Below are 24,087 nucleotides of genomic sequence, written 5' to 3'. Positions count from 1 at the left end.
ACTGTGTTCCTTAAGTCCTCTACCTTTATTACCGAAAAAATGCTTTTTTTTGCATCTCATATTCAGTATTTTGTGTTTTCCTCCAGCATTGGGTGTCGTGTTATGTGACGTTGAAGCAAAGCTTAACAGAGGAAGAGCTGGGCTTCAGTTATTCGTTGAAAATACTTTTGTTGCGTGAAGTATGCAAATCTTTCTTCATACCGTCCTTTGAACAAAAACGCGTGTGTTCGACACTGATAAGGAAAACAACCCTCTCGTTTCGAATAACAACAAGACAATCTCCCAATATTTTGGTTTCGTTGATTAGAAAAAAAAAGAAAAAAATAATATACATCACAAAAAAATCACAAAATATATACATCACAAAAACTTTGACTCTTCCCAGTCTAATCAAAGTTAGAAGTTTATTCTATCTACAAATCCTATAACACCAAAATATAAAAGACAAAACACTAACTAATATCATCTATATGACATAGTTTTAAACCACTCTTTCATTACACCATCTACTTATACTATACAGTTTGAATTTTATCAGCGGGGAAGTGACTCAGATTTAAAGGGTAAAGAGGCACAAAATTCAAAATTTGTCTCGCATAGTTGGAGTAGAAAGAAAATTTAGAATGTCAAACACCATGGAAAGGTCCGAACAGATAATTTTTGAATAAGGGTTGACTCACAAATGGAAAACCGTAAGCTGAATGTCAATTCACAGTTTAGGCTTACCCCTAGCGTATCCCTAGCGTACAATCATCGATTTAAAACCCTTTTAAATGGGAAGAAGTACTTTTCTGTTCATAACGAAAACAACAGCTGTTACGTAAAACGGTGTCTTTTAGGGGTGGGAGGAAGGGGGGCTACGGGGGGTCCTTGTCATCCCTCTGTTAGCTCTTTTTTTATTGAATTGTCATTTTCTTAATATTTATTAAACGTTCTATATACAATGATAAGATATTCGGTCTCTGTTAAAAATATTATATTTTAACTGGAACGATACTTTAGTTGACAAGGTTTTCTTTATCAAGGGAGCTAAAAAACAAAACAAAATAAGTTAAATCGCTGTTGTATTTTTTTGAAATTTTTATGCGTAGGCAATTTAATTCAGAAGCAACAGTCTTAAAACAAGAAGAAACAAAAGAAATTACAGTCAGACCTTTCGCTTTCCGTTTTAACTTCCAGAGTCACAGCTAAAAATAAAGCAAGAAAAATTATTTTATATGTACTTCAGCTCGAGTTCTACTTTTATCCTGAGGAATGTCGTACCCAAAACTTCTGGCTGTTGCAAAATATCCAGGTGACTTTTTTTACCAATATCATAGTTTGTTTTTATATTTACTGGAAAGATTTTTTATTTTCTAAGCGAAAATTATTGTAAGCAATCGATCAAGCTTTATTTAAGTATGGGCGTATTAATGAAAACAGGGCGTATCGATGAGAAAGGGGCGTATTAATTGAAAGGGGGCGTTTAGCTACTGTTTTTAGAGGATGCCATGTTGCCATTTAAAAAACTTTAAAAAGATGAGCTAAATGAACTGCAGAAGAAAAGCTGATCTATTAATAAATTATATTAATGAAGGAATGAAAATCTCTTGTTTTATAAGAAATTATCATGTACCATTTAATTAAAATTTATTTAATTCAAATCGGCCTGGGGCGGCATATAGAAAGCATTAAGAAACAAATATTTATTTATTTAGATGTTCCTATAAAAAAATTCCTGCATAGTTACGTGGTCTGTTAAGTAAGCTTTCAATTTCATGGATTAACAGAACTATTTATTTGCATAAATATGATGAATTTGAAAAATTTGTTTATTTCAAGCATTTTTCTAGCAATATTAAGTATTTTTCCCGCCGAAAAGCAGAAGTTTATTTCTTATAATTGGTGAACAATGTTATAAAAAAAAGTAACAGAATATATCTATTTAACTTGGAGCACTTTATCAGACAAAAAATATATCGAAGAAATTTTCCTCAAACATACTCGTAAAAAATTATTTCTCAACCAGAGAAAACAAGATATTGCGTTCTGATATATGAATTAAAAACAATAATGTGCGCATTTTGGCATATCGGCATTGCATACCCAATTGTCGATTAAACGGCTTATAACGTGTAGCATTATGAAGGCAATAGCGCCTCTATGATGAAGTTGGCGGTCTTTAGAAAAAACAAGATATGTGAATGGCGCTAAATGAAAAACTGGACTACAAACGTTAAATTCTGAGTTTTTTCATCTTGAGATATTCCCTATTTCCAATATTAGTAGGATATTACACTTGTGATAGCGAAGCAAACTACGCAATCACTCAGCCACGTGATAGAACTTAAAACTTACAGTTGTTTGTGTCGCTACAAAACGTCTCTGCGGTCGGTTTTCCTTTTGTTTCTGTTAATGTCAAACACATTAACGCCGCCACTAAGGTTAACACTCCCATAAAATAAAACGGAACTGTAAAATGAAGCACCCGTAAGCCTTGTGCCACCCATGGCGCAGAAGCAGCACCTACTCTGCTAACAACTGAGAGAAGGGCCATCGCTTGAGACCTAAAAATAATGATAGTAGCAAAAGTTTAAACAAAGAAAAATGTTCGCTATAGAGGGTCGTTACTTGAGGGGATTAATTAGATTGATGCCTCACGATGAGAGAGTTACGCATTTGGTAAGAATTTTTCAAGACTCAACAAAAAGACTCAACAAAAGAAGGAAAATTTTGAAATCCTATATCAAACCGTAAAAGAGGGGTGTGTCCCCTCTAATATAAACTGGGTTTCCGCAGGAATTTATTATGATCATTTAAGCCTATTAAAAATTCAAACTTTACGTATCACTTAGGGCATGCATACTGAAGTACATTTTATGTTGTCATGGCAACACTTCGTCTTTTTACGTTTTAATTGTTATTTACACATCAGTTCATACCTTACTACCGTTGGATATAGTTCAGCAGCTAAAATGTAGACAGAATCAAATGCTGTGGTAATGAATAATTTTCCCAGCATGCCAAAGCTTACACGTGACCAGTTATATGCTGAAAAATAGAAACAGAGAGTGTTACAAAAGTTGTACCCTGGTGGCTATCATCGGTGCAAAGCCCTACGCCAACTGAAAAGTTGTAATATCGCCGTATAATGCATTAAAAAAGTGTACAATAAAGGGTTCCAAAAACTGAAAATGGTATGCAACAAAAAAATTATAGTAAACTACCATGGTTTTCTGTTCTTCCTGGAATGATGGCTACCACAAGTAAAGAGAAAGCAGTAATAAACATGGATCCTGTAGTTGCTTTTTTTCGACCGTACCTAAAATCGATAAATTTCTCTAAAAAATTATTCTCCAATGAGATAAAAAAGTACTAATCTAGTGAGATTCTAATGACCTACCATTATGACTTCTGTTGTTTTTGTTTTTCTTTTCTTAGGAAACATAAAAAACTTTAAAAATGGCGTGTTGTATTGGTTTCATGCCAGATGCCAGATATAGAATTAACATCAAATATTTCTAAACAATTAGAAAATCTTTTCTTTACCTATTCGACAGCACAATCACAAGTATATTTCCTGGTATTTCAACCAAGCTTGTTAATACGAAATCACGATACATGTTGCCACCAAGATCGTCAGAAGCTAAGGAAATTCCGTAGTACACCATCCCGTTGACAAACCTAGTGAAAATACAAAGGGGAAATGACCTAAATGCTCTAATAAACGCCCTGTTGATTGTCCGGTCGCTAATGAGCAAACGTCTTTAATAAACGCCCCATTCTTCAGTTAAAAACGGGCGCCCCGTAAGCAATTTATTTTGCGTTGGGTTTATGAAGAAAATGTAGGTCAAAAATAAATAGTCAAATTTCTTAGTTTTTTAATAAACGCCCTGTCTTAATATAGCGCCCGTTCTTAATAAACGCTTCCCTAAAAATCTCAAAAATTAAATTAACGCCCAGGGTGTTTATTAGGGCATTAACAGTATCTAGACTATATTTTCCAACTAGCCGGTATAACAGTTTCAGAAGACTCAAAATCAACGTTTACCCTTTGTTTTGACTCGCCTAGAGAGGTATAGGAAAAAAACATTTTGAAATAAGGAATAATTGTTAAAAATGAAACAATTAGACTTAGGGTTCTTTGGCCTTGTTATTATGACGGAAAGACGACCAACAAATATAAAAACTAGTCATAAGGCCGTTGGAAAAATCCACAGAAATTCATTCGTCGGAAAAACCAAGGGGAATACATTCTTCTGAAAAACCCGCGAAAATTCCCCCGTCGGAAAAAACCGCGGAAATTCCCCCGTCGCTACACACAGCTACCATGTTTGGCTCACAGACGGAAAGTTAAGTATTTTAATATAGTTAATTTTGTGAGCGAAAGTGTTTGTTAGGATCGGTGGTTAGGATGTCTAGTAAAATCTAGACTAATCCTAGGCACAGTGCAGTCGTTGTTGCTAAGAAAGTTGAACTATGTGGTTAAGAACAACAGCTTATTGTAAGCAAAGTAAAGCCACGTCTGATAGTAAACTATAAACTGAAGATTAACCAGAGCGTTGCATTCATACCAGATTACTGCATAGTAATTTATGTCTGTTTCTAATTTTCATACGATGGAGTTTAGTGACGTGTTTGGAAATAAAAAACAAGTATTCCTGTTTTCTCTGTAGTGTTCTCCTTGGTCGGATGAGATGAAAACACAAAAGCGGTTAAACTTATTAAATAATAGTGGTCAAACTGACCAAATAAAACATAATTGTGTCTAAACAGACAAAATAAAGCTGTGGTCAAACTTACCAAATAAAACACATACTGAGTGTGAGCATAGTAATCTTCTTAGTTGAAAACAAGTTGCGAAAACTTCCTGAGCTCTTTTCTTGTGATATTTCACATAATTTAGAAGCGGGATACGCATTTTTATTTACTTTGGCGACTTTTCGGAGAATTTTTTCGGCTTCATCATTCCTTCCTTTCACGTGAAGCCAACGGACAGACTCAGGTATAAACCTATGAAAAGAGTTTTTACGTTAAATTTTACAGCTCCTAAAAGTGATGTCGCAAATATACACCTAAAACGCCGTCTGCCGGCATATATAAACCTTATCTAAATTGCTAAGTTCAGACGTTATAGTACAGAATATTTTATGTCTATAGTAATATCCGAATTTTGTTTGCGTGTGCACGTGGACAGGGTCGTGCAAAAGGAGGCACGAAATGTTTATCTACTGATATGGTGCATCCGCTGAATAAATTAGGATTCTTGCTAAGGATGCAAGAAATATTCCGCCGGGTTTTCCGCTATGTAAATAACATGATGTAAAAAAACTCACTTCCACAGCAGTATTAAAATAACATATGGCATGGACGTTACTTTCAACAGCAATCTCCAATCTGGAAGAAGATAAGCTTGCAAGCCCAACATACAAAGTGAAGTGGTGAACGCAAACCAGACCAACGTAGAGGCCAACGCACGCTGCTTGGGTCCTACTAGCTCCGCGCACACGATAAACAAAGTTAAAATTACTCCACCAAGAAAGAATCCAATCATGCCACGTAAAAAGAAAAAGAGTCCGAAGTTTGGAGAATATCCAGCTGCAAATGAAGCAAGGATAACCACGAAATATGATGGGAAGAGAACAATCTTTCGTCCGTATCTGAAAAAAAAAAAATATCATAGGAATAGTAAGTAAAGGCTTAATTCTGTTGCATTCAAATCAGAAACTTCTATTTTCATGTCATCAGTCTGTGAAGGGCGGGGTTTGCTCATTGCAACCTCCTTTTGCTATTTTTACAAGCTCGTGAGCTTGTATTAAAACGCAAATGTGTCCTACAAGAATGGAAATTTTTGCCTCTCTGAGCACCGACACGGGAGTCGTCGTGTGTTCGAATCTCATCTTGGTAACTATTTTTACTTTTTTTTTCTTTTTTCTTTTTTAAAAAGAGAAGACAAGTGTTCAAAACACTTGTTTAACTAACTAGTAAATAAAGTTGTTTCCACCAAACTTTTTAAAAGTGAATGTAGGCAGAATTAACTGAATTAATGAATTTCGCAAATTTTGGGGTTTGTGGGTTTGTGGTCTTTCTTCTTCCTGTCAGTCGGTTCACCCAAGACGGACCCATCGAAAATTAAAAGTTCGAGGAATATTCCGTTCAGGAAGGTCTCACAAATCAATTTTGTTAAATAAGTGTGTAACAAATATTATTGCGTATCTGAATAGTAAAATATGTCGTGTCTAACTTCGTAACAAAAATCCCAATTTGATAGACAGCTTTTTGTAAACTTTATTCGCGAGGTTGTTTGCGTATATCATACGTCTTGTTTTTATTGAAAAACTTCTTCTCATTTAGGCGAACCACACATTGGAAATGTAATTTATGTCAGGATGAAACGCGTACGAGTTTCATTGTTAGATCAAAAAAAGCTACAGGTCTTGGGATCGAGGTTGATCTCTAATGTTTAACAGCCAGAGGGAACACAAGATCTAGGAAGATGATTTTTGAAGTATTATTCCGAAAATAAATACCTATCTGACACCCATCCAAGCACAATTGCGCCAACCGCCCAACCAAGATACATTGCTGAATTTGCCGCAACCGCCAATTCCTTTTTTTCACAAACCAGATCAAACTAGAAGAAGAAGAAAGAAAAATTGAGTAAATAATATATAATTTACAAAGTATATGTTCACCAAATAAAAGTAAAAAATTGACATTGAGATCTGATGTTGATTTTGCGATAAAAGAGATCGGATTGAGACGACTAAGAACGTTTAAAGTATCCTAATGAAAAAAAAGACAGTTTGTATGTTATAGACAATAAAGTCTCTTTTATCAAACTTTTCGGAATATTGCCATGAATTCTCGTCCCCAGAACTCTTTGAGATTAAAAACAATTTTATGTTAAAGAGTCTCAAGAATGATTTCCATATTTCCATGCTTTCAGGTTTTAGAAAAAGGATGAATTTGGCTACCCAATAGTAACAAACATGAAATGTCTAGATCTTTTCCTTAGCCACCAGTTTCAACTTAGGTAATTATTTTTTAGCCAAAGAAGACAAACAGCTGCGTATTCTTTAAGGAATAGTACAAGGCTGAGATTTTTGCTTTATGCTAACGCACCATAATCGAACCCCACGGTAAAAGCGTAGAAAATCTAGCTTACCTAACTTCATTAAAACATATCCATGGACAGGATTTCCTTAGCAACCGTTCAAAATATTTTCAAAAGGTGGGATACTTCATTTCAAAACGCATAAGAAATTACCTCAGTTACGATAGAAAATTTTTTTGACTTCGTAAACTCCCATGCAGATCTGTTCATTTCGCATCGAGCCTGATAGCCATCCTCACCACTACTAAAGGTACCATCTTTAGTACATTGACCAGTCACCTTCCCCAACTCTGAACATCTCCAGGAAGGATTATAAGCAACAAAAGCCATACTTAATGTCTGATAGACCGGTGGTATCATGATGAGACAAAACATGGCTGTTAAAATAATCTGACTTTTACCATACTCTCCAATGCTCACAATGATGGAATCAACATCAGTGAAATTGTCGCTTGAATCCACCAACACCTTCTCATCTTTCGTCTCTTCGTGTTCACTTGACATAACTCTATTTAGTTGTTTACAATCTGAAAGAAGAATTTGAGTATCTTTAGAAATCATTTTAAAACTTTTATACTCCATCTTCTCGTTTCATCTTCTTGATAATGACAATTTTTATGTCACATTAATTGCGTATGTATGTTGATGGGAATCCCCCTTACCACAAAAACAATAGGAAGTTTGATGGTGAAGAAAAATATGACATATGAACGCCAAGGACCCTGCAAATTTGAATCGTCACCACTAGCCGTTCCATCAAACATCTGTTTTAAATGTTTGATAACGTTGTTTTATGAACATCTACAGACAAGTTTTGTTAGAATGTATCAGTGTGTGTGTGAACAGGGATAGATTACGTTGATAGGATTGGTCTGATTAATAAAGATTTATTAGAAGAATTAAGCGAAAAATAAACAATGTGATCAAAGCATAGCTGCTTTAATAAAATTCTTAAAAATTATAAATGCGGTTTTTTTTTATTAATCAAATTTTCTGTCTTTAAAAAAACGGGAAATTAAAAAAAAGACTGAAAAAATCGTGCTTTTTTATTTTGTTTACGTGTTGTTTTATAAGAACTAAGTTTATAAGGACATGTAATTCAGAGGTCCAAAACGTAAAATATGTTAAGAACATTTCAGGCTTTGTCAATAGCAACATGTACTGGCATCCTCCTTCTAAAATAAGAGGAAAATTAAGAACAATTTAAGAACATTTTAAGTCTTCAAATTGAAAAAGGTAAGAACATTTAAAGGGTTCTGTCAAGGTAAGTGTTCTTATAAAAAAAAACGTGTATACCAATATGAATCTTGAAACAAGAGAAAGGGAGTAGACGAAATTTCCGAAAGATATATATATATATTTTGGATAAGATAAGATATATTTCGCTGTTAAAATAAAAGTAAAATGCTAACAAAAGTTACAAACATGTTGGCTGGAGCAAGTAGAAGACGCAGATTGTGTTATCATCAAGCCCCCCTTAATAGTTGAGAAATTGTTGAATCACACTAAGACATCGAGAGAAATCGAGTCACGTCATTGTCATTATCAAGGAGGAGATTCTTTATAACCCTTTTGAATCGTCCTATAGTAATATTCATCTTAAACTTATGGTCTAAAAGTCTGTTCCACAACTGTGGTCCTCTAGTTTTAATGGAATAACCGCTCAATTTTAGAGTTGTTTTTGGTATAACGAAGTTAACTTTGGAGTACCTTGTGTCGTATTTATGCCTAAAAAAAAAACATTTGTCAACAAAGACTGGTAGTGACGTGAAACAGCATGAACGAGAGTTTAAATGGACAAAATAATTGACTGGAAAATTAGTATTATACACCTTCCCCCTGATATCTTGAGTTTCTTGGAGATTTCCCCGGATTATTTTTTATACTGTCCAATAGACACAGGTTAATTAAGTTAAGTACAACACGCAAGGTGGTAAAACTTCAGTGTTTTTTAATATTTACACTCACGAAAGGTATCGAAAAAAAATACAAACTGTTGTATGATAATGAAAGATACAAATGCTTACCCAAAACGGACCCAACATAACACTCGCTGCACCAGATGTTTCAAGACAGTACTTACCTTCAAACAATAAACAGCTCAGTAACACAAACAAGTTTGAAAAATATTTTTTTAAGCCAAGCTTAGTACTTAAACCCATTAATTAAATCGGATATGTTTTGAACAAAAATATTTGTAATTTCAGTAGATTATAATCAATTTATATATTAATTTCTCTAATTGTCTTAAAAATACGATAGCGGCTGGAATCTATATGACGAGGTAAATTTTGTGTAGCAGCCGTTGAATATACAAGAAGAGAAGGATATGTGTATACTCAATATTAACGTCTGTTTTGTATACAAAAAGTATAAGACGTTTTGCAATAGAGTCTCTAATGGCAATTGATACAGCTGCAACTGTAGGAAAGAGAAGGAATGGGAGGTTCTGCTATTTCGATAACTCCAACTTTTGTTAACAGGTTGAAAATTAGATAATAAGTTTTCTCGTTCTTTTAAGTATTTTTCTCAAACCTATAGCGTTTAAATATGTCAAAACAGTGTTGTGTAGCAAAAACTGTCAGAAAATTCACTTCAACGGTAGCGGTAGTTGTTGATCAATTTGCCTAATGGAAAGTCAAATATAGCTTTTGTCTCCAACTTATTTTACACAACATATCAACAAGAAAAAAAAAATGTCTATCAAAAAAATTTTTTTAAATTTAAACTAAAATGGGCAATATTTAAAACAATGACAACAATAAAGTTACACGCTTTTTTGTAACAATTCTCAACAACATCTAACGAAGTTTAATTTCCGAAATTGTAAAAAATATTATAAACATAATGCGGAAGCTCGAACAACAGAGACTGGAAATTTTTTTGGGCGCGAAATTCAAATAAACTGAAATGTAGATTATTTTATTGTGATATACATTGGTTCGTTTAACCATAATTTAAATGCCTTCACATTTTCGAACTGTTTTAACTAAGATCATTGCTTAAAATATTTATTCAAGTATAACTTTGAAAATTATTTAAGGCATAAAATGTCGATTTTCTAAGAATTACAGTGCTGAAACAAAAAAGTGTAAGGTACAGCACAATAACAATGAAAACAGCGATGATGAAGTAGAATATAACGATATGACGAAGACAACGACGGCAATAACTGCAGCAATAACGAAGCAGATGACGGCAACAATTGACAACAGAAGCGTTAACGAAGCAGATGACGGCAACAATTGACAACAGAAGCGATAACGAAGCAGATGACGGCGACAATAACAACAGAAGCGATAACAAAGCAGATGACGGCGACAATAACACCAGAAGCGATAACAAAGCAGATGACGGCGACGATAACAACAGAAGCGATAATGAAGTAGATGACGGCGACGATAACAACAGAAGCGATAACAAAGCAGATGACGGCGACGATAACAACAGAAGCGATAACATCAGAAACAATAACAGCAAAGATAGCGAATAAATTTAAAAATAAAACAAAACCGAAGATAAAACTAATCCTGAACATTTAAAATTAAACAACGCCACAAGTTGTAAAAATAAAAAATAAAAACTAAATCTGGATTGTGTTCATACCTCTCACTCTATGTAATTATGATTTCTTTCTCTCTCTTTTACACGACAAATCTTAACACATCCTCTTTGAGAACAAAAACATATTATCGACTATAATATTGATATTATATATAGGATTAATTATCCGCTGATTAGATGAAATAGTGGGAAAAAATTTTTGTACATTAAAGTTCAACTAAGTAATACCATTGATCTAAAAACATTTCATGGCATGTTATTTAATTCTTACGAGTCCGAAACAAAACAAAAAAAATAATTAATTTGCCTCCTTGGGAAAAAAATAGATAAGTGCCTACTATTAAAATCCCTGTGTGGGAGAGCAGCATTGCGATTACTTCAGTAGGAAGAGTAGTAAAAATCGGACGAACTGCACTCCGTTGTAACGCTTTTGATATTGTGCATTGGAGTTTAAAACTTAGAGCACTGAACATAAAGATAGCTATAGTAATTTTGCTGTCAATTAGCTATTAACGATGAAAGCATACATGCCGTGGGAATAGCTAATTGTTGTAGTTAAACTCGCTACAAACTTGTTTCTGAGTATTCTAATCGCTTGATAACGCAAATCTTGTATTTTAATAAAAAGTTTTCACCAATCATAACAAGCACTTTAATCGTTTTCCAATCTGGAAAGTATTCCCAAGGGAAATATAGTGCACCATTTTGTGACCTTATTAATAGATCCCAAAATATAAAAAGCACTACATTCCAGTCTAAACAACGTCAATAATACGCAAATTCTTGCTAAATGTAGCTAAGCAATCGTCCAACAACTTGTTCCATTGAAAGTTACTTTAACATATGTCTCCTCATCCTTACCATTCAAAATATATATGACATAATTATTTTGTTTAAGCAAGACACTATAGGCTTGTTTTTTTCTCAATGGCACTCAAAATATTCAACCCTGAAGGAAATATTAATTGCACAGCAACAATTAAAGATATAATGAACACATCAAAAGCGTTATTTTCATCCATTATATAACTTTATGCAATGAGCGTTATTAAGATATAATGGGCTGTACTATAAAATATCTAATAGAGCATATGTATGGAATTATTTGATGAAAATACCGCCTGGTTGCTTTTTTATCGATTCGCACACCTACGCATCGTGATATGTAAAATTCTCACATGAACAAAAATATGACAGAGAATCGCAAAGTTCTCAGGATGTCAGATGAAATGTTTGCTTTTACGGTCCTAAAATCGATTTTAAGAACGCATACAAGAACGTTTCTGTTCGTAGTTTTTACAGAGACCTGAAGCTGCTTATCAGATTTTTAAACAAATGTAATCTCATGCCCTGAATTTTGAATCTTTTCTTGACAATTTCGGACGAAACGGTTTGGGGACGAGGTTGGGTTTTGTACATAATGACTGTATGGTACAGGCTTAGCGTTACTTACTTTCAGTAGGCTGGAAACCTGAATAAGCAAGTATAAGAACATATTAAGGTGTATTTCCGTAAAGTAGCATTTTGTCCTGCACCGATTAAAGAGCCCGGGCGGTTTCTTGTACATGCGCATTAGACAAACAACGCTGCCTGCTTCGGAAATGTTTTGTGATAAAGTAAAAAAAAAGTTCCCTTGGAAAGTTAAATGAATTTAGCCTTGTGAGGTATAGTTTTTGAGCGATAGCCAATCAGATCACTTATAAATAAAATGATTGCATTACTCTTTACATCGATTGCGGCATGTAGAAACAAAATGGTATACGAACTTAATGGAAATCACACAAGCGATAAAATCTTCGTCTTAAAAATCAAATCTGCGAGAACGCAGAAATATTACCGTTAATCATGAAAAAGGAACTCTAAACTATCCGCACACTCTCGTGTTTCTGTCAGCTAAAAATGGCAGCGCGGGGTCTTACTTTGAATCTATTTATTATTTAAACCTAAATCTATTAAATCTTTTGTACGTAACTTGTAATTCATACCCCCGTCCATTCATATCATATAGATAGATTTGAGCGCCAAAACGTTTCGTCATACAGTATGTTTTTGCCATAATAGTCCGTGCGTATCTACCAAAACAATCTCTTTTTAATTGAATGCACATACCCGGCTAGTTTCTGAAAATAACAATAGTGGCTATGTCATGTCAAAACAATGACGCAAAACACAGTGTGATTTTACATCAAGACTGAAAATTTTGGGCGTTGCTATTTTTTTTCTTTTTTTTTTTTTGAATTTCCGATATAGCTATACCGGTTTGTATTATCCTTTTGTCCATTTGTCTAAGCATTTTTATATTTTAGACTAAAAATATATAAGTTAAGATAAAAAGTCCTAAAAATCTTCATTTTTTGTTTTGTTACGTTAGTACTGTTTTGTTATCGATTTATGATATGAGTTACTTATACTTCATCCCCGTTGTTTTCTCTTTTCTTTTCTTGAATAATAGTCAGAGTAGCGTCACGTGGTACAATTCCTACTGGAGGCAAAAGTTCTACTCTTTCTTCTTCCAGTTGTACCTTTATTTTAATCCCTCTCTGCTATTCCCTGAATGACTGAATTACTATCAAAGTAGCGATAAGTGAAAAAAAGTTACTGAAAAAGACGTTTGACTTGTTTAATGTATTTGGAGCAACCTTGTCCCCAAGGCTTTTGTCTCTCATCGCTTACTAACATGTTTTTGGATTTGCTGTCCTTATTTAGAGTATTGAGTAAATAGAAAGAAGGTTTTGTGGATAAAGGGATGACCAAAGAAAAAAAAGGGCTTCATTAGATACACAGGGCTTGTTTCTAATATTGTTTTCTGCTCGGGTAGTGAAGTTGATCCATGATAGAATTAAAACTACCCGACATAGCGTTAGCGGTCAGTCATTATGAAGGGTCTGTTTATAACAAATAGTTCTTTCTCGATTTGTTTGTTGGCCATGCTTAACAGATTTGGTAATAGAATAATAACAAAATCCGTGCGATTATTAGCGAGGTTTATAAGGATAGAGAAAACAGCGTCTTTCTTCATTTCTAAAGAAAACTAAGTGACTCTATGGGTAATTATAATTGTCAAATAAATTGCATCTGTAATGGTGAGGTATTGATTGGTTCAGAGAACCACTGCGCCTTAGGTAAGTAACGTAATGTACAGTTTATGAGTAGTTAATATCAAACGCCGAATACTTGCACCTAGCAGGAATCGGGATGAATTTAAAAGTAAGCTGATGACAGAGCTTGCGTCCATGCAGTACGCAAACAGTCGATAGAATGTGCACATAAGGATAAAGGCATGCGGCTGCTACAAAAACAGTGCGCATGCTAAAACGCCTGTCTTATGTTATTTGTATTTACTGGAGTGGTCTAACGCCTGCGATGTAAGAATGACGCAAACGCTTAGTGGTTACACGAGCCACGATGGGCGACGACCCTGTACTGACTAGAGTTTGTGTAGGGTTAAATGTCAAAGCGAAGGTCGGGCGAACTGAAATTAAAATAGCCAAAGACTATTACGACAGGTCTGTTTATGACAATTAGGTTACCTCTATATAATTCTTTCTCCCCAAGAGTGTTACCATTTTGCTATGGATATTATTATGGCTACCCTCTACTATTAAATTTACAGCACAAGGTTCACTGTTTCCATTCGTGTAGTTTTGTTTTCTCAGAAAAGTCTACCAGTTGTCAATAATACCACTCTTTTACAAATATATATATATATATATATATATATATATTGTAAAACTACTCTACTTTGATGATCTGTATATTCAGTTGTTGTGTTAAGAAAAACTTCGTTATGAATGTGTATGTTTTGCCTTAATGTAGTTACCATGAATTCATCATTGCTTACATTCCCAAACAATTGTACATATGCTTTGAACGATTGTTCTGCGTCCATAGGCGCTTGCAAGTAAAGTGTCTGCATATAACTAATCAATAAGTCATGCGAATCTTTGTCTTTAAAGACTGTGTGATGACTCTTCCCTATGTTTATTTCTGCCACAGATATTTGTATACGATCTACAGGTAGTCCCTGATTTGAATAGCCAATTGATGATGAGATATAGAAAAGTAAATCTGGATGGCCTCCTGGTGTGCTTGAAGATTGTCATACGTTGCTTGAACTCCACGTTGTGACAATATCATTTATTTATTCCTGTTGTAAAACTGGAATGTAACAAAGAAATAGAGCCTCCTCCTAAAAACACGCGGCTACGCTAAATTGTATGCGGCTGCGTAAAAGTATGCGCATTATGATTTCGGATTTACAATATGTAGAAACAAAAGTGTTGTAATACACCACGGTAGCATTCAACTTTGTAGATTGTTTGTTTTTGTTTCAATTGTTTCCTGTGAGTGTTCAAAACTCATTACAGTAGATTCCTGCGGTACTTACGTAGCCACAAAAAATAGATTTTCAAATCTGATGCCGGTATTTTTACGTGAAAAATGCCACAAGCTAATTCATTAGTCCTCTGTTTCGCGGAACAAAACATCATGAGGTTATACATAAGACAGTGACGTGAAAGTCTAAATTATTAACAGAGTTCCGTCTATTATCTCCCGATTAAAAGAGCGTATTTAACGACGCACATTCCTTTAATTCGTGAATTTTTTCTCAATGTATTGCACATCTTTCAACAGAAAAGGTTTTTGCTGTATAAAGGGAAAATTGTGCATGACTTAATGGTGCCCATAAGCTTCGTCAGTCTTTACGTCGACCAACACTAACAATGTTGTGATTATCATTGTTAACCTTTAATTTTATAATTCTGCGTAAAAAGGTTTTACGAAATTTTAACTCTCTTTATTCGGGTTTTTTTTTTCTTTCACGCGACCTAATCCCGCGTAGCAAAGTTCGCAAAAAATAAGTATTTTTGCGCAACATTTTTTTCCGCGAAGCGTTCAATTCTCAACCTCGTTCTGGGGTATCTTCTACGCCAATGATATTCAGTTTTGATGTGTTCTCTACAGCTCCACTAAAATTTTAGTACCTCACCGTAGTTTTTTTTATCGCCAAAAGTAATTTACATACAACTATTTTAAAATTACCGATAAATGTTCTACATACACATAAGTACAAGCATGAATATCTACAGTGCGATGTATATGTATATGTAGCAGGAGTAAGTAGACGACTCATATCATTCTACACCTTACATAGCCGTCATTAAAAGAGCTGTCAAATAAGAATTGACAAATAAAAAATTTAAATAAAATATTTAACGTTACGTTAAATAAAAGAAAGCGTTTAAATAACACACGTAGAGTTGTTTCAGAAGAATGCTTTTTATCTCATCATTTAGAGACATGCTCCAAAGTTTTGGACCTCGGTTTGATATTGAAAATTTTGTTACATTAGATATGATTTTTGGCCAAAGAAAATTGTTACCTGAAAATGTAGTAGTATTCTTTCCTCCAAGGATAAATATATTTGGTGCTATTAAATTTTTAATCTTATACATGAAAATAAGGACTTGAAAACTTTTTAGCTGACATACATTAAGAATACCAAGTCCTTGTAGCGTGGTCTAGAATGGGAACATTTGTTCTGTCGTAATATAATCCTACTGGCGTGTTTTTGCTGAATGTGCAGTTTTTTTAATCTCGTTATATTAGTGCTACCCCATGCAACGTTTGCATAATTTAAATAGCAGTGCATAAAGGAAAAATATATGCTTCTTAAGCAGTTCTTATTCTAAACGAAACTGCCTTTATATAAGATTCCTAAGCTTTTAAAAACCTTGTTTTCCACTAATGTTTACATGATCAATAACTAATCCAGGAAAAATCCAGGCATTTCATCTTTTTTACTAAGTTTGTGAGAAAAGGCATATCTAGTGTTTTTGATCTAGTTTTTAATTTATTTGCTTTAAACCAATCAGCCAATTTAGTCAATTCTATGTTAGTAGTTTCAAAAAGGGCGTTTATATCTTCATGATTAAAGAATAAATTTGTATCATCAGCAAATAAAATTAAATTTAAGACACTAGATGCTCTAAATATATCATTGATATAAATAAGAAACAACAGTGGTCCTAAAATTGACCCTTGAGCAGGCCCGGCGGAGCATACATAAAAGTGGAGGGGCTAAATTATTCAGTATTAAAGGAGGCCTGGCCATGGTAGGGTTCGACAGGCTAAGACCTGCTTGATGATTTCCCAAATAACTATACTGCCGCTGTAACCAATTATGATTTCCCAACTCTTCACTGCCATCATTGAAGTCCGAAACCTTTGTTAATGTCTTGTTTTTCTTTCTACCACCGATGTAAAAAGTCAAGGGATCCTGGAAACGAGGTTGACTGTACCCGTGACGAGTACCAATATTGGTACATCTTTGAATGTCGGTCTGTAAACTAAAAGCTGAAAACACAAAAAGGGCTCCCGGTGCAGTGTAAAGTAAGATGCTTTTCTTTTTTTCTTTTTTTTGAAAATATAAGAAGATTAAATACACAGATATGTGCCTAAAAACTCGTTTTGATCATGAATTTGTTTTTAATATACTTTTAGTTTCTTTCTCCATCCTTTTATGTATGTTTTGAATGTGTTTATGGTTTTTTAGCAAGCTATAGCACTCTCGCTTCTGCTTCATTATTGTCTTGTAGCATTTACCTGTAACTAAATAATCCTTTCAGAATAGAAAAAAAAGAGAAATAGAGAAACATTTTTTATTCACATGTCCCTTGAAGCCACTGCTTAAATTAGTCATTCTTGCTCACATTTGGACAGTTAGCTAGGGACAACTACAAAATTAGACTATTCCGCCTAGATAGTCTATGATAGACAAATTAGCCTTCTGGTTTGTGGTCGCACCAATCTTTAGGGTTAAAAATGATTTAAAATCCTCCCTTGAATGTAGAAGTATTATTTTCGTATATGTTGGTGCGTTTTGAAGATATCGCGTTTAGTTTGTTATGCCGGTGATCGGCATGCGCACTAAGTTTTCCGGCATGTTTTAAAAAACCGCCCAAATAGACTATTTTGATTTAAAAAAGATGGCAGATGGTTAGGTTATGATATCATAGACAAAATAAGCTATTTAAACAATCTCGCTCCGGACCTTGTTCTAGTCGATTGGAAAAAATTCGGTTGGTGGGCACGTTTACATGTATAACTTTCATATCTGCCATAAAAATTCCATGAAATTTGACCTAATGAAAGGGGCACTCCAGTGAAAAAAAAAATTGAAAAAAATGTTATTTTGTTAAGACAATAATAAATATGCTAGAATAAACCTATTACAATCGTTTAAAATCTTTATTTACACCTTAATCGGGTCTGTAAACATCTTTAATTTTAAATAAATTTGCAAGGCCACGTAAAGTCAAGAGGACTAGGTCCGAATAAATAAGCATACGTCACATCGTTCAGACAGTCTGTGAGCTCAGCAGCACACCTTCTAAAAGGTTCATTACATTGTTCGTTGATAAGACGTCTTGTAATAATGTCAAAGATTATAACTTAGAAAACATAGAATCGGATAATTGTCTTAATTGTTATAAGACGTTACAAAGCTACAGCCACACGACTTTGAACCTCTTGTCTCACAAGGGAGAAATTAATAATGATGCAAAGTCTTTTACTGACTCAAAGCAATGTTAGCAAAATATTTTCTTTTTGAAGAAATAAAAAAGATATTTAATTGCTTTTTTTAACATTCTTTTTATCAAAAAATATTTTTTCTCCGCTCACGCTTTTTTGCGCACAAATACAAACAAATTTTATGTAACATTGAAATTTTCTCCGTGTTTGAGGACCATTGAAATGCGTGATGGAAAGATCGAATAATGTTCGGGTTGTGATGAGTTGGTAAAACAGGGGTATTAATATTGTATGAATAAAAATCATTCTTATGACTATGGTAGGACATAAATGCGTTGCAGAAGCTAATGACTTATAAGTGGTTGTTTTGACAAAGCTGTTTTAGATACTGCATTATCATCATTACACGCAGCCTTAAACAGTTACAAAGATTGAAGAAAATGGGTACATTTACCCCCTGAAAATATTCGACATGTCCTTCCAACAAAAGAGCTTCTTTTGTGAAAAACTAAGACTTGAAACTTGAACTTTACGAAAGATACATGTGTAACTAGAAAACTTTTTTGTCTGTGTTTGTAGGAAATTGGTATATATAATGTTCTTTTATTTAATTTAAAAATGTACAAAACGTTATTTGATTGTGTTCTGTGGATATAAGTACAAATAATGAAATGAGAAGAAATGAGAAACTTTGATTGCGTTCACTAGCTGAAATGGCATTTTTACAAAGTGGCAATATTTTAATATTGAAGTTTATTTCCTGGAGATCTCTTTTAAAAGAACTATCTGTAAAGTGCACCAACCAAATATAAAAACAAATAATAAAGTATATATACGTCGAATTGTGTCTTTCATCAAACACGATTGGACATCACTATCGAACATAGGAAAAGGATTCTGTGTTAAGTGAAGAAAAAAGCAAAAATTACTGAAAAATGGCTTATCCTAAATTAGAATCAAAATTTGTATATATGCATAATATATAATGAACTTTTTTCATGTGAGTGTGTGAACATGCAACATACATGTTTTAAATAGTAATTAGCAGTATATCAACAAACTTTTAAAGGAGAAAAGCATATAGCGATTTGTAAGCATACAAGAAAAATAAATTTTCCAAAAGATTAATTTTTAGCATATAATTGACTTGGCTTAAGCTCCAGTGTCATTCAGTGTGGTTGTTTGGCAATATAACATAACTTTATTAACTTGTTGCTGTTGTTATTTATAATAAATATAGTAATGTTTTAAACATATAAAACTAGGCATACTACTACTTCCAAGAAATAATGAATGTGACAGAAGAAGCTTATGCTTTTTACCTATATATACACAAGCCTCAAATTTTTGTGTTTGAATACATTTACGTCATTATTGTTGTTTGTCTCAGACCATCAGTACAAACACATTTCATAGGAAAAAACAATTCTGCAAGATGGAACAGGAGCTATAGTTTATGAAGAAAAAAGATCTAACTTCTTGGGCATATGCTTTTAAAACTGCACTATCAATCTTCTTAGTCCGTGCAGTATATGGGGTGAGAACACTACCTCCTTGGTTTGGCCTCTTTCAGCATACCTTTTTACTAACATGTATCAATATGATATCGTCAAATGATGCACAGTGTCACTTCAAGTACTATACTAACCAATCAATAAGATTTGTTTTTATAATTTTGCTGATATCACGAAAAAGTATGTAAAGTATACTAAACAGTAATAAAAATCTTGAGGGTATTCATGCTTAAAATAAGAAATTCCAATGTTCAAATTATTTCAGCAGGTTACTTTTTCATTTTTTCATCATACCACAAAACACAACAGAAAGTGATAATTATGACTTTCTGTTCAATAGTATTTCTCAACTCTTTATGCTAAATGTAAATCTCATTATGTTTTCCATGTGGATAATCCAAATTAAATGTCAAAAATGGAAGAAGTAACATTTTTTATAAGCTCAGAATTGGAATTTCCCCATTTAAACATTGCATGCACTTAGGTTTTTTTAGTCATTATGTTGTAAGATATATTTTTTGTTACAATTCCTGTTTTGTTAACCTAGCTGACTCCAGGAGAACTCCTGGATGTGTCCACCCTGAACTAGTATGAATATTGGTATCGGTGTCTGAATTCTGGCAAAAAAATCAACTTTATTTAATGATTACTCTGGTATGCCATCAAAATGTTAGTATAAAGAATTTTAAATCCACTCTGTGTGGTTTCCCCCCCCCCCCAGATGTTGAAGAACAGAGGTTATGCAAGAAGATACAAAATGTGAAGGACGTCTCTATCATACTTTTTTTCACACAGTTATTATAAAAAATAATTGACATTGGCATTGGTGTGCAAGCATGGGGGATGTTGTTCAAAATAGAGTGGCAGAATTTGCTCATGCTGTCAAGGAAAGATTTGGCCATTATCCGCATTTTTCGGCTGTCAATTTCATGACATTAATTTCATTAACTGCATCAGGTGCTATGGTGTTTGGTGGAGTTGTCCCGTATATACCGCAATACCATGACATATATACTTCATCTAACACTGATGGTTTTTCTACGTATGTTTGTCTGGCATTATTGATTGCTAACATTTTAAGAATTTTGTTCTGGTAGGTACATCTTATATATGTTAAACACACGTCAAGCATTATTAAACTTTCTAATAATAATCAAGCGCACTGATCCATGATTGTCAAGAGTTGGCAGCCCTGTTATGATTTTTTCTTATGATAAATGTAATCTGTTTTGTTGTTGTGTTTTTAGGTTTGGTCATCCATTTGAGCTGCCATTACTTGCACAGAGTGTTATAATGATCATTGCTATGTTGGTGATGTTAGAATTGTGTATAAGAATAAAACGTGGAAATGAATTGACAGCCAAAAGACGAAAGTTTACAGGTTCGGGTTTGCCTCAATAATGTAAAATGTAATGCGTACTGCAGAATCTTTTTGTTATTTTTGCGTGCATATGTACTTAGTAGGTTTGATTATCCAAGAGTTGTTTTTAAAACATTTGCTAGTTTAGGTTGGAGATAAAAGAATGCATTTTATATTCTGTTGTTGGTGTATGTTTAAAATTGCATTCTTTACACTTCATCGAGAACAGAATTAGTTTTTTCTCATAAGTAGCGCCTCTGATCTTTTTGATTTTTTTGAAGAAAATATTATTATCTCTTTGAAAACAATTGAAAATTTACCTCACTTCAATTGTTTTTAATTTTTATCCTAAAAATTAGTTAAAATCATATAAAGGGCTTCTCAACTGACTGCTATTTTAATTTCACCTTCATTAAATTTTAAGAGGGACAATGTCCAGGACGACTAATATGTCTGACACATGTATCACCTTTATTGTTCGTTTGTTCGTTTTTTGTTTTTTTTTATAAAAAACACTGCTCCAGAACTCATTTTCAATCAAATCAACCTAGAAGGCTATTGACAGCTTTGACCTTAGATTCCATTACTCCACCAACTGGCCCAGTTTACATTCGAATCAATTATAACATATGGCTAATAAAGCAAACTACATTGGACATTGAAAACACTTGTTTTTATTCTTAGATTGCGATTGGGGAAGCTTTTGGAATTGGACACACTTCAGTGACTACCTCAAGTTTTTAGTTCTCTTTGTATTGGTTGGTTCTATCGTGACATTCTGTCTGGCGAATTATCCTGTCTATTTGGAAACTTTAGGCTTTGTATCAGTGTTTACTGAAGCCATGCTTGGCGCTCCTCAGTTTTATAAGAATTACTATAACAGATCAACTCATGGTATGAGGTAAGTAAAATAAGAATTCAAACTCCCTTCTTGAATTGATACCTGGGTAAAAATACCCCTTCTAGGTCATTGCTCGGAGTTAGATTAGCCTGTGACCCTTACCACGTTGTAAACATTATAAACATTAAGCACTTGTTTTATAGCTACTAAAAAAGTTTTTTTTACACGTTTTGGTTCAAAGAAACTCAAATACCAAAAATCTTGTATAAGTAGGCCGCTGCTTTATACGGGAGAAATTTTATATCACTCATAACACAGCGAATAGCCGGAAAATGCATTATCTGCCATGATGTTGCGCTCGAAATCCAAAAAGTTCATTTCGATTTTCCAAGGAATTGATAATTTTTTTTCTTATTTTTTGATCTGCATTTAATTTGGAAAATGGTCAAATAATCCGTGCTCTGAATCATTAATCAATTCTCAAATAAAAACACAACATGAATTAAAAAATTACGAAGAAATAATCAACAAAAGATTTAATGGATAAGTTTTGACCATGATAGTTCTGGTTATTCTAACAATTGTTTTGCGCTTTGAGTAGTAGTTTCTCACTCGGATTCGCCCTTATCTAGGTCAGCACGGATGCGCCCTTTCACGGTGAAATGAATTAATAAAGTTGTCACTAAAACAAATATCTTTTTTATGAAAAGTTACATAAAAATTGTGCGCTAGACCACTTGTTCATAACTACCAATCAAGGACAATCCTACAAATTTTATTTCTATAAAATTATGTAACTTTTTTATATTAAAATATATTTGTTCTCTAGTGACAACTTTACTAATTCATTTCGCCATAAAAGGGCGCATCACGACCTAGATAAGGGCGCATCCGTTCCGGCCTAAATAAGGGCGCGTCCCTCCCGACCTAAATAAAGGCGCGTCCCTCCCAACCTAAATAGGGGCGTATCCCTTCGGACCTAAATAAGGGCGTGTCCGTCCAGACCTAAATAGGGTTGCAGTTAATTTTAACAGTGTGCAGAGAGAATAATTTGTTATCAGAAGTAATCAAGAGTTATAACTCTACTGGTCAGCCAGGGACGACGAGAGGTTTTGTGTAAGGCCGCAGTACCTTCGCAGCTTAAATTAATTTTGTTTTCTGCTTCTGTTTGATAGGATACAAAAAACTTTTATTTTAGTGTCAAAATGGTTGCCATGTGGTTTTGTGGTGATACCTTCAAAACAGGTTATTTCATCATCAAAGATGCCCCTGTTCAGTTTAGTGTCTGTGGAAGTTTACAAGTCACTATAGACATTGCCATTTTGTATCAAGTTCTCTATTATCGTAGAAAACAGATTACTTCTAAAGATTAGGCAAAAATATTACTCTATATTTTTTTTACTTATATGACTTGCTTGTAGCGTTTTGTATTTATAGACATGTCTGTTTCAGCTGTACAAAATTATTTGATATGCTGTTATTTACAGCTTTTAAAAACAATAAATTATGTATAGTTTTTGGAAACAATAATCGGTCGTATGGTGAATATTTTCTATTGAATCTTTTTTTAATCTTAATTCTTGTATATAAATATTATTATTGTTATTATTGTTAAAATTCATAAGGAAGAGTTTGTTTGTTTGTTTGTTTGTTTACTTTTTTTTGCATTTTCCTCACCGGCTCGCGAAGATTTGTCTTTTTGGAAGTTTCAGAGTAAGTTCGGAAACGTAGTGTTTTCGGATTGTAGTAAAATCGAATTTTCATGTGTTTTGAGTATGATATCGGGTAAAATAAGATTAGGCGTGTTTTTGAACTCTCAAACTCAGTTTTTATCGTATTTAATGCATATTCTTCTTATAGGTTTCGTTGTATTGTGATTGGTCTAATGATTTCAAAAAGCGTATATGTGCGGAATAGTTAATAGTTTGGAAAATGTTTTTAAAAATTCAGGGAATTTTGATATTTGATCTTGTACGGCTTTGAGAGTTCTCTCTTTACATCAACCTTGTTCTTAGGGGCTTTTGCCTTTTTGACATCGAGGCCAGCGGCGACAAATCTGTTTAGCCGTCAAGTAAGCACTAGTGGCTTTGACATGAACAACAAACCGTGCTGCTTCGATTTGTCATTTAACTGTGCAATGACCATGAAATACTATCATGTATCATATTTTTAACAT

At 33.7% G+C, this 24,087-nt stretch overlaps 2 protein-coding genes across 6 annotated transcripts; one reads left to right on the top strand and one right to left on the bottom strand.

The window, feature by feature from the left end:
• Nucleotides 1-280: 280 nt before the first annotated feature.
• LOC130614193 (organic cation transporter-like protein) lies at nt 281-16,131 on the bottom strand. Of its 5 annotated transcripts, none has more exons than XM_057435606.1 (11): nt 16,044-16,131; nt 7,250-7,623; nt 6,510-6,613; nt 5,316-5,639; nt 4,783-4,992; nt 3,529-3,663; nt 3,207-3,301; nt 2,922-3,030; nt 2,338-2,546; nt 1,154-1,187; nt 281-1,029 (listed from the first exon to the last, which is right to left on the bottom strand). In XM_057435606.1, exons 1-11 carry the CDS (start codon nt 16,114-16,116, stop codon nt 999-1,001), a joined length of 1,698 nt encoding a protein of 565 aa, XP_057291589.1. In that variant the 5' UTR covers nt 16,117-16,131; the 3' UTR covers nt 281-998. The 5 variants fall into 5 exon arrangements, with proteins under 5 accessions (XP_057291589.1, XP_057291590.1, XP_057291588.1 ...); XM_057435607.1 differs by lacking the exon at nt 16,044-16,131 and adding an exon at nt 10,703-10,850; XM_057435605.1 differs by lacking the exon at nt 16,044-16,131 and adding an exon at nt 9,180-9,273.
• Nucleotides 16,132-16,987: 856 nt separating this feature from the next.
• On the top strand, nt 16,988-23,541 carry LOC130614198 (solute carrier family 66 member 2-like). Its single transcript, XM_057435618.1, has 5 exons — nt 16,988-17,053; nt 20,506-20,803; nt 20,958-21,091; nt 21,755-21,971; nt 23,110-23,541. Exons 2-5 carry the CDS (start codon nt 20,547-20,549, stop codon nt 23,282-23,284), a joined length of 783 nt encoding a protein of 260 aa, XP_057291601.1. The 5' UTR covers nt 16,988-17,053; nt 20,506-20,546; the 3' UTR covers nt 23,285-23,541.
• The last annotated feature ends 546 nt before the right edge of the window (nt 23,542-24,087 follow it).

Source organism: Hydractinia symbiolongicarpus, chromosome 11 (genome assembly GCF_029227915.1).
Source record: "Hydractinia symbiolongicarpus strain clone_291-10 chromosome 11, HSymV2.1, whole genome shotgun sequence".
Lineage (NCBI taxonomy): Eukaryota > Metazoa > Cnidaria > Hydrozoa > Anthoathecata > Hydractiniidae > Hydractinia > Hydractinia symbiolongicarpus.
The sequence above is the reverse complement of the archived record's forward strand: the minus strand, read 5'-3'. Positions and strand labels throughout refer to the sequence as shown.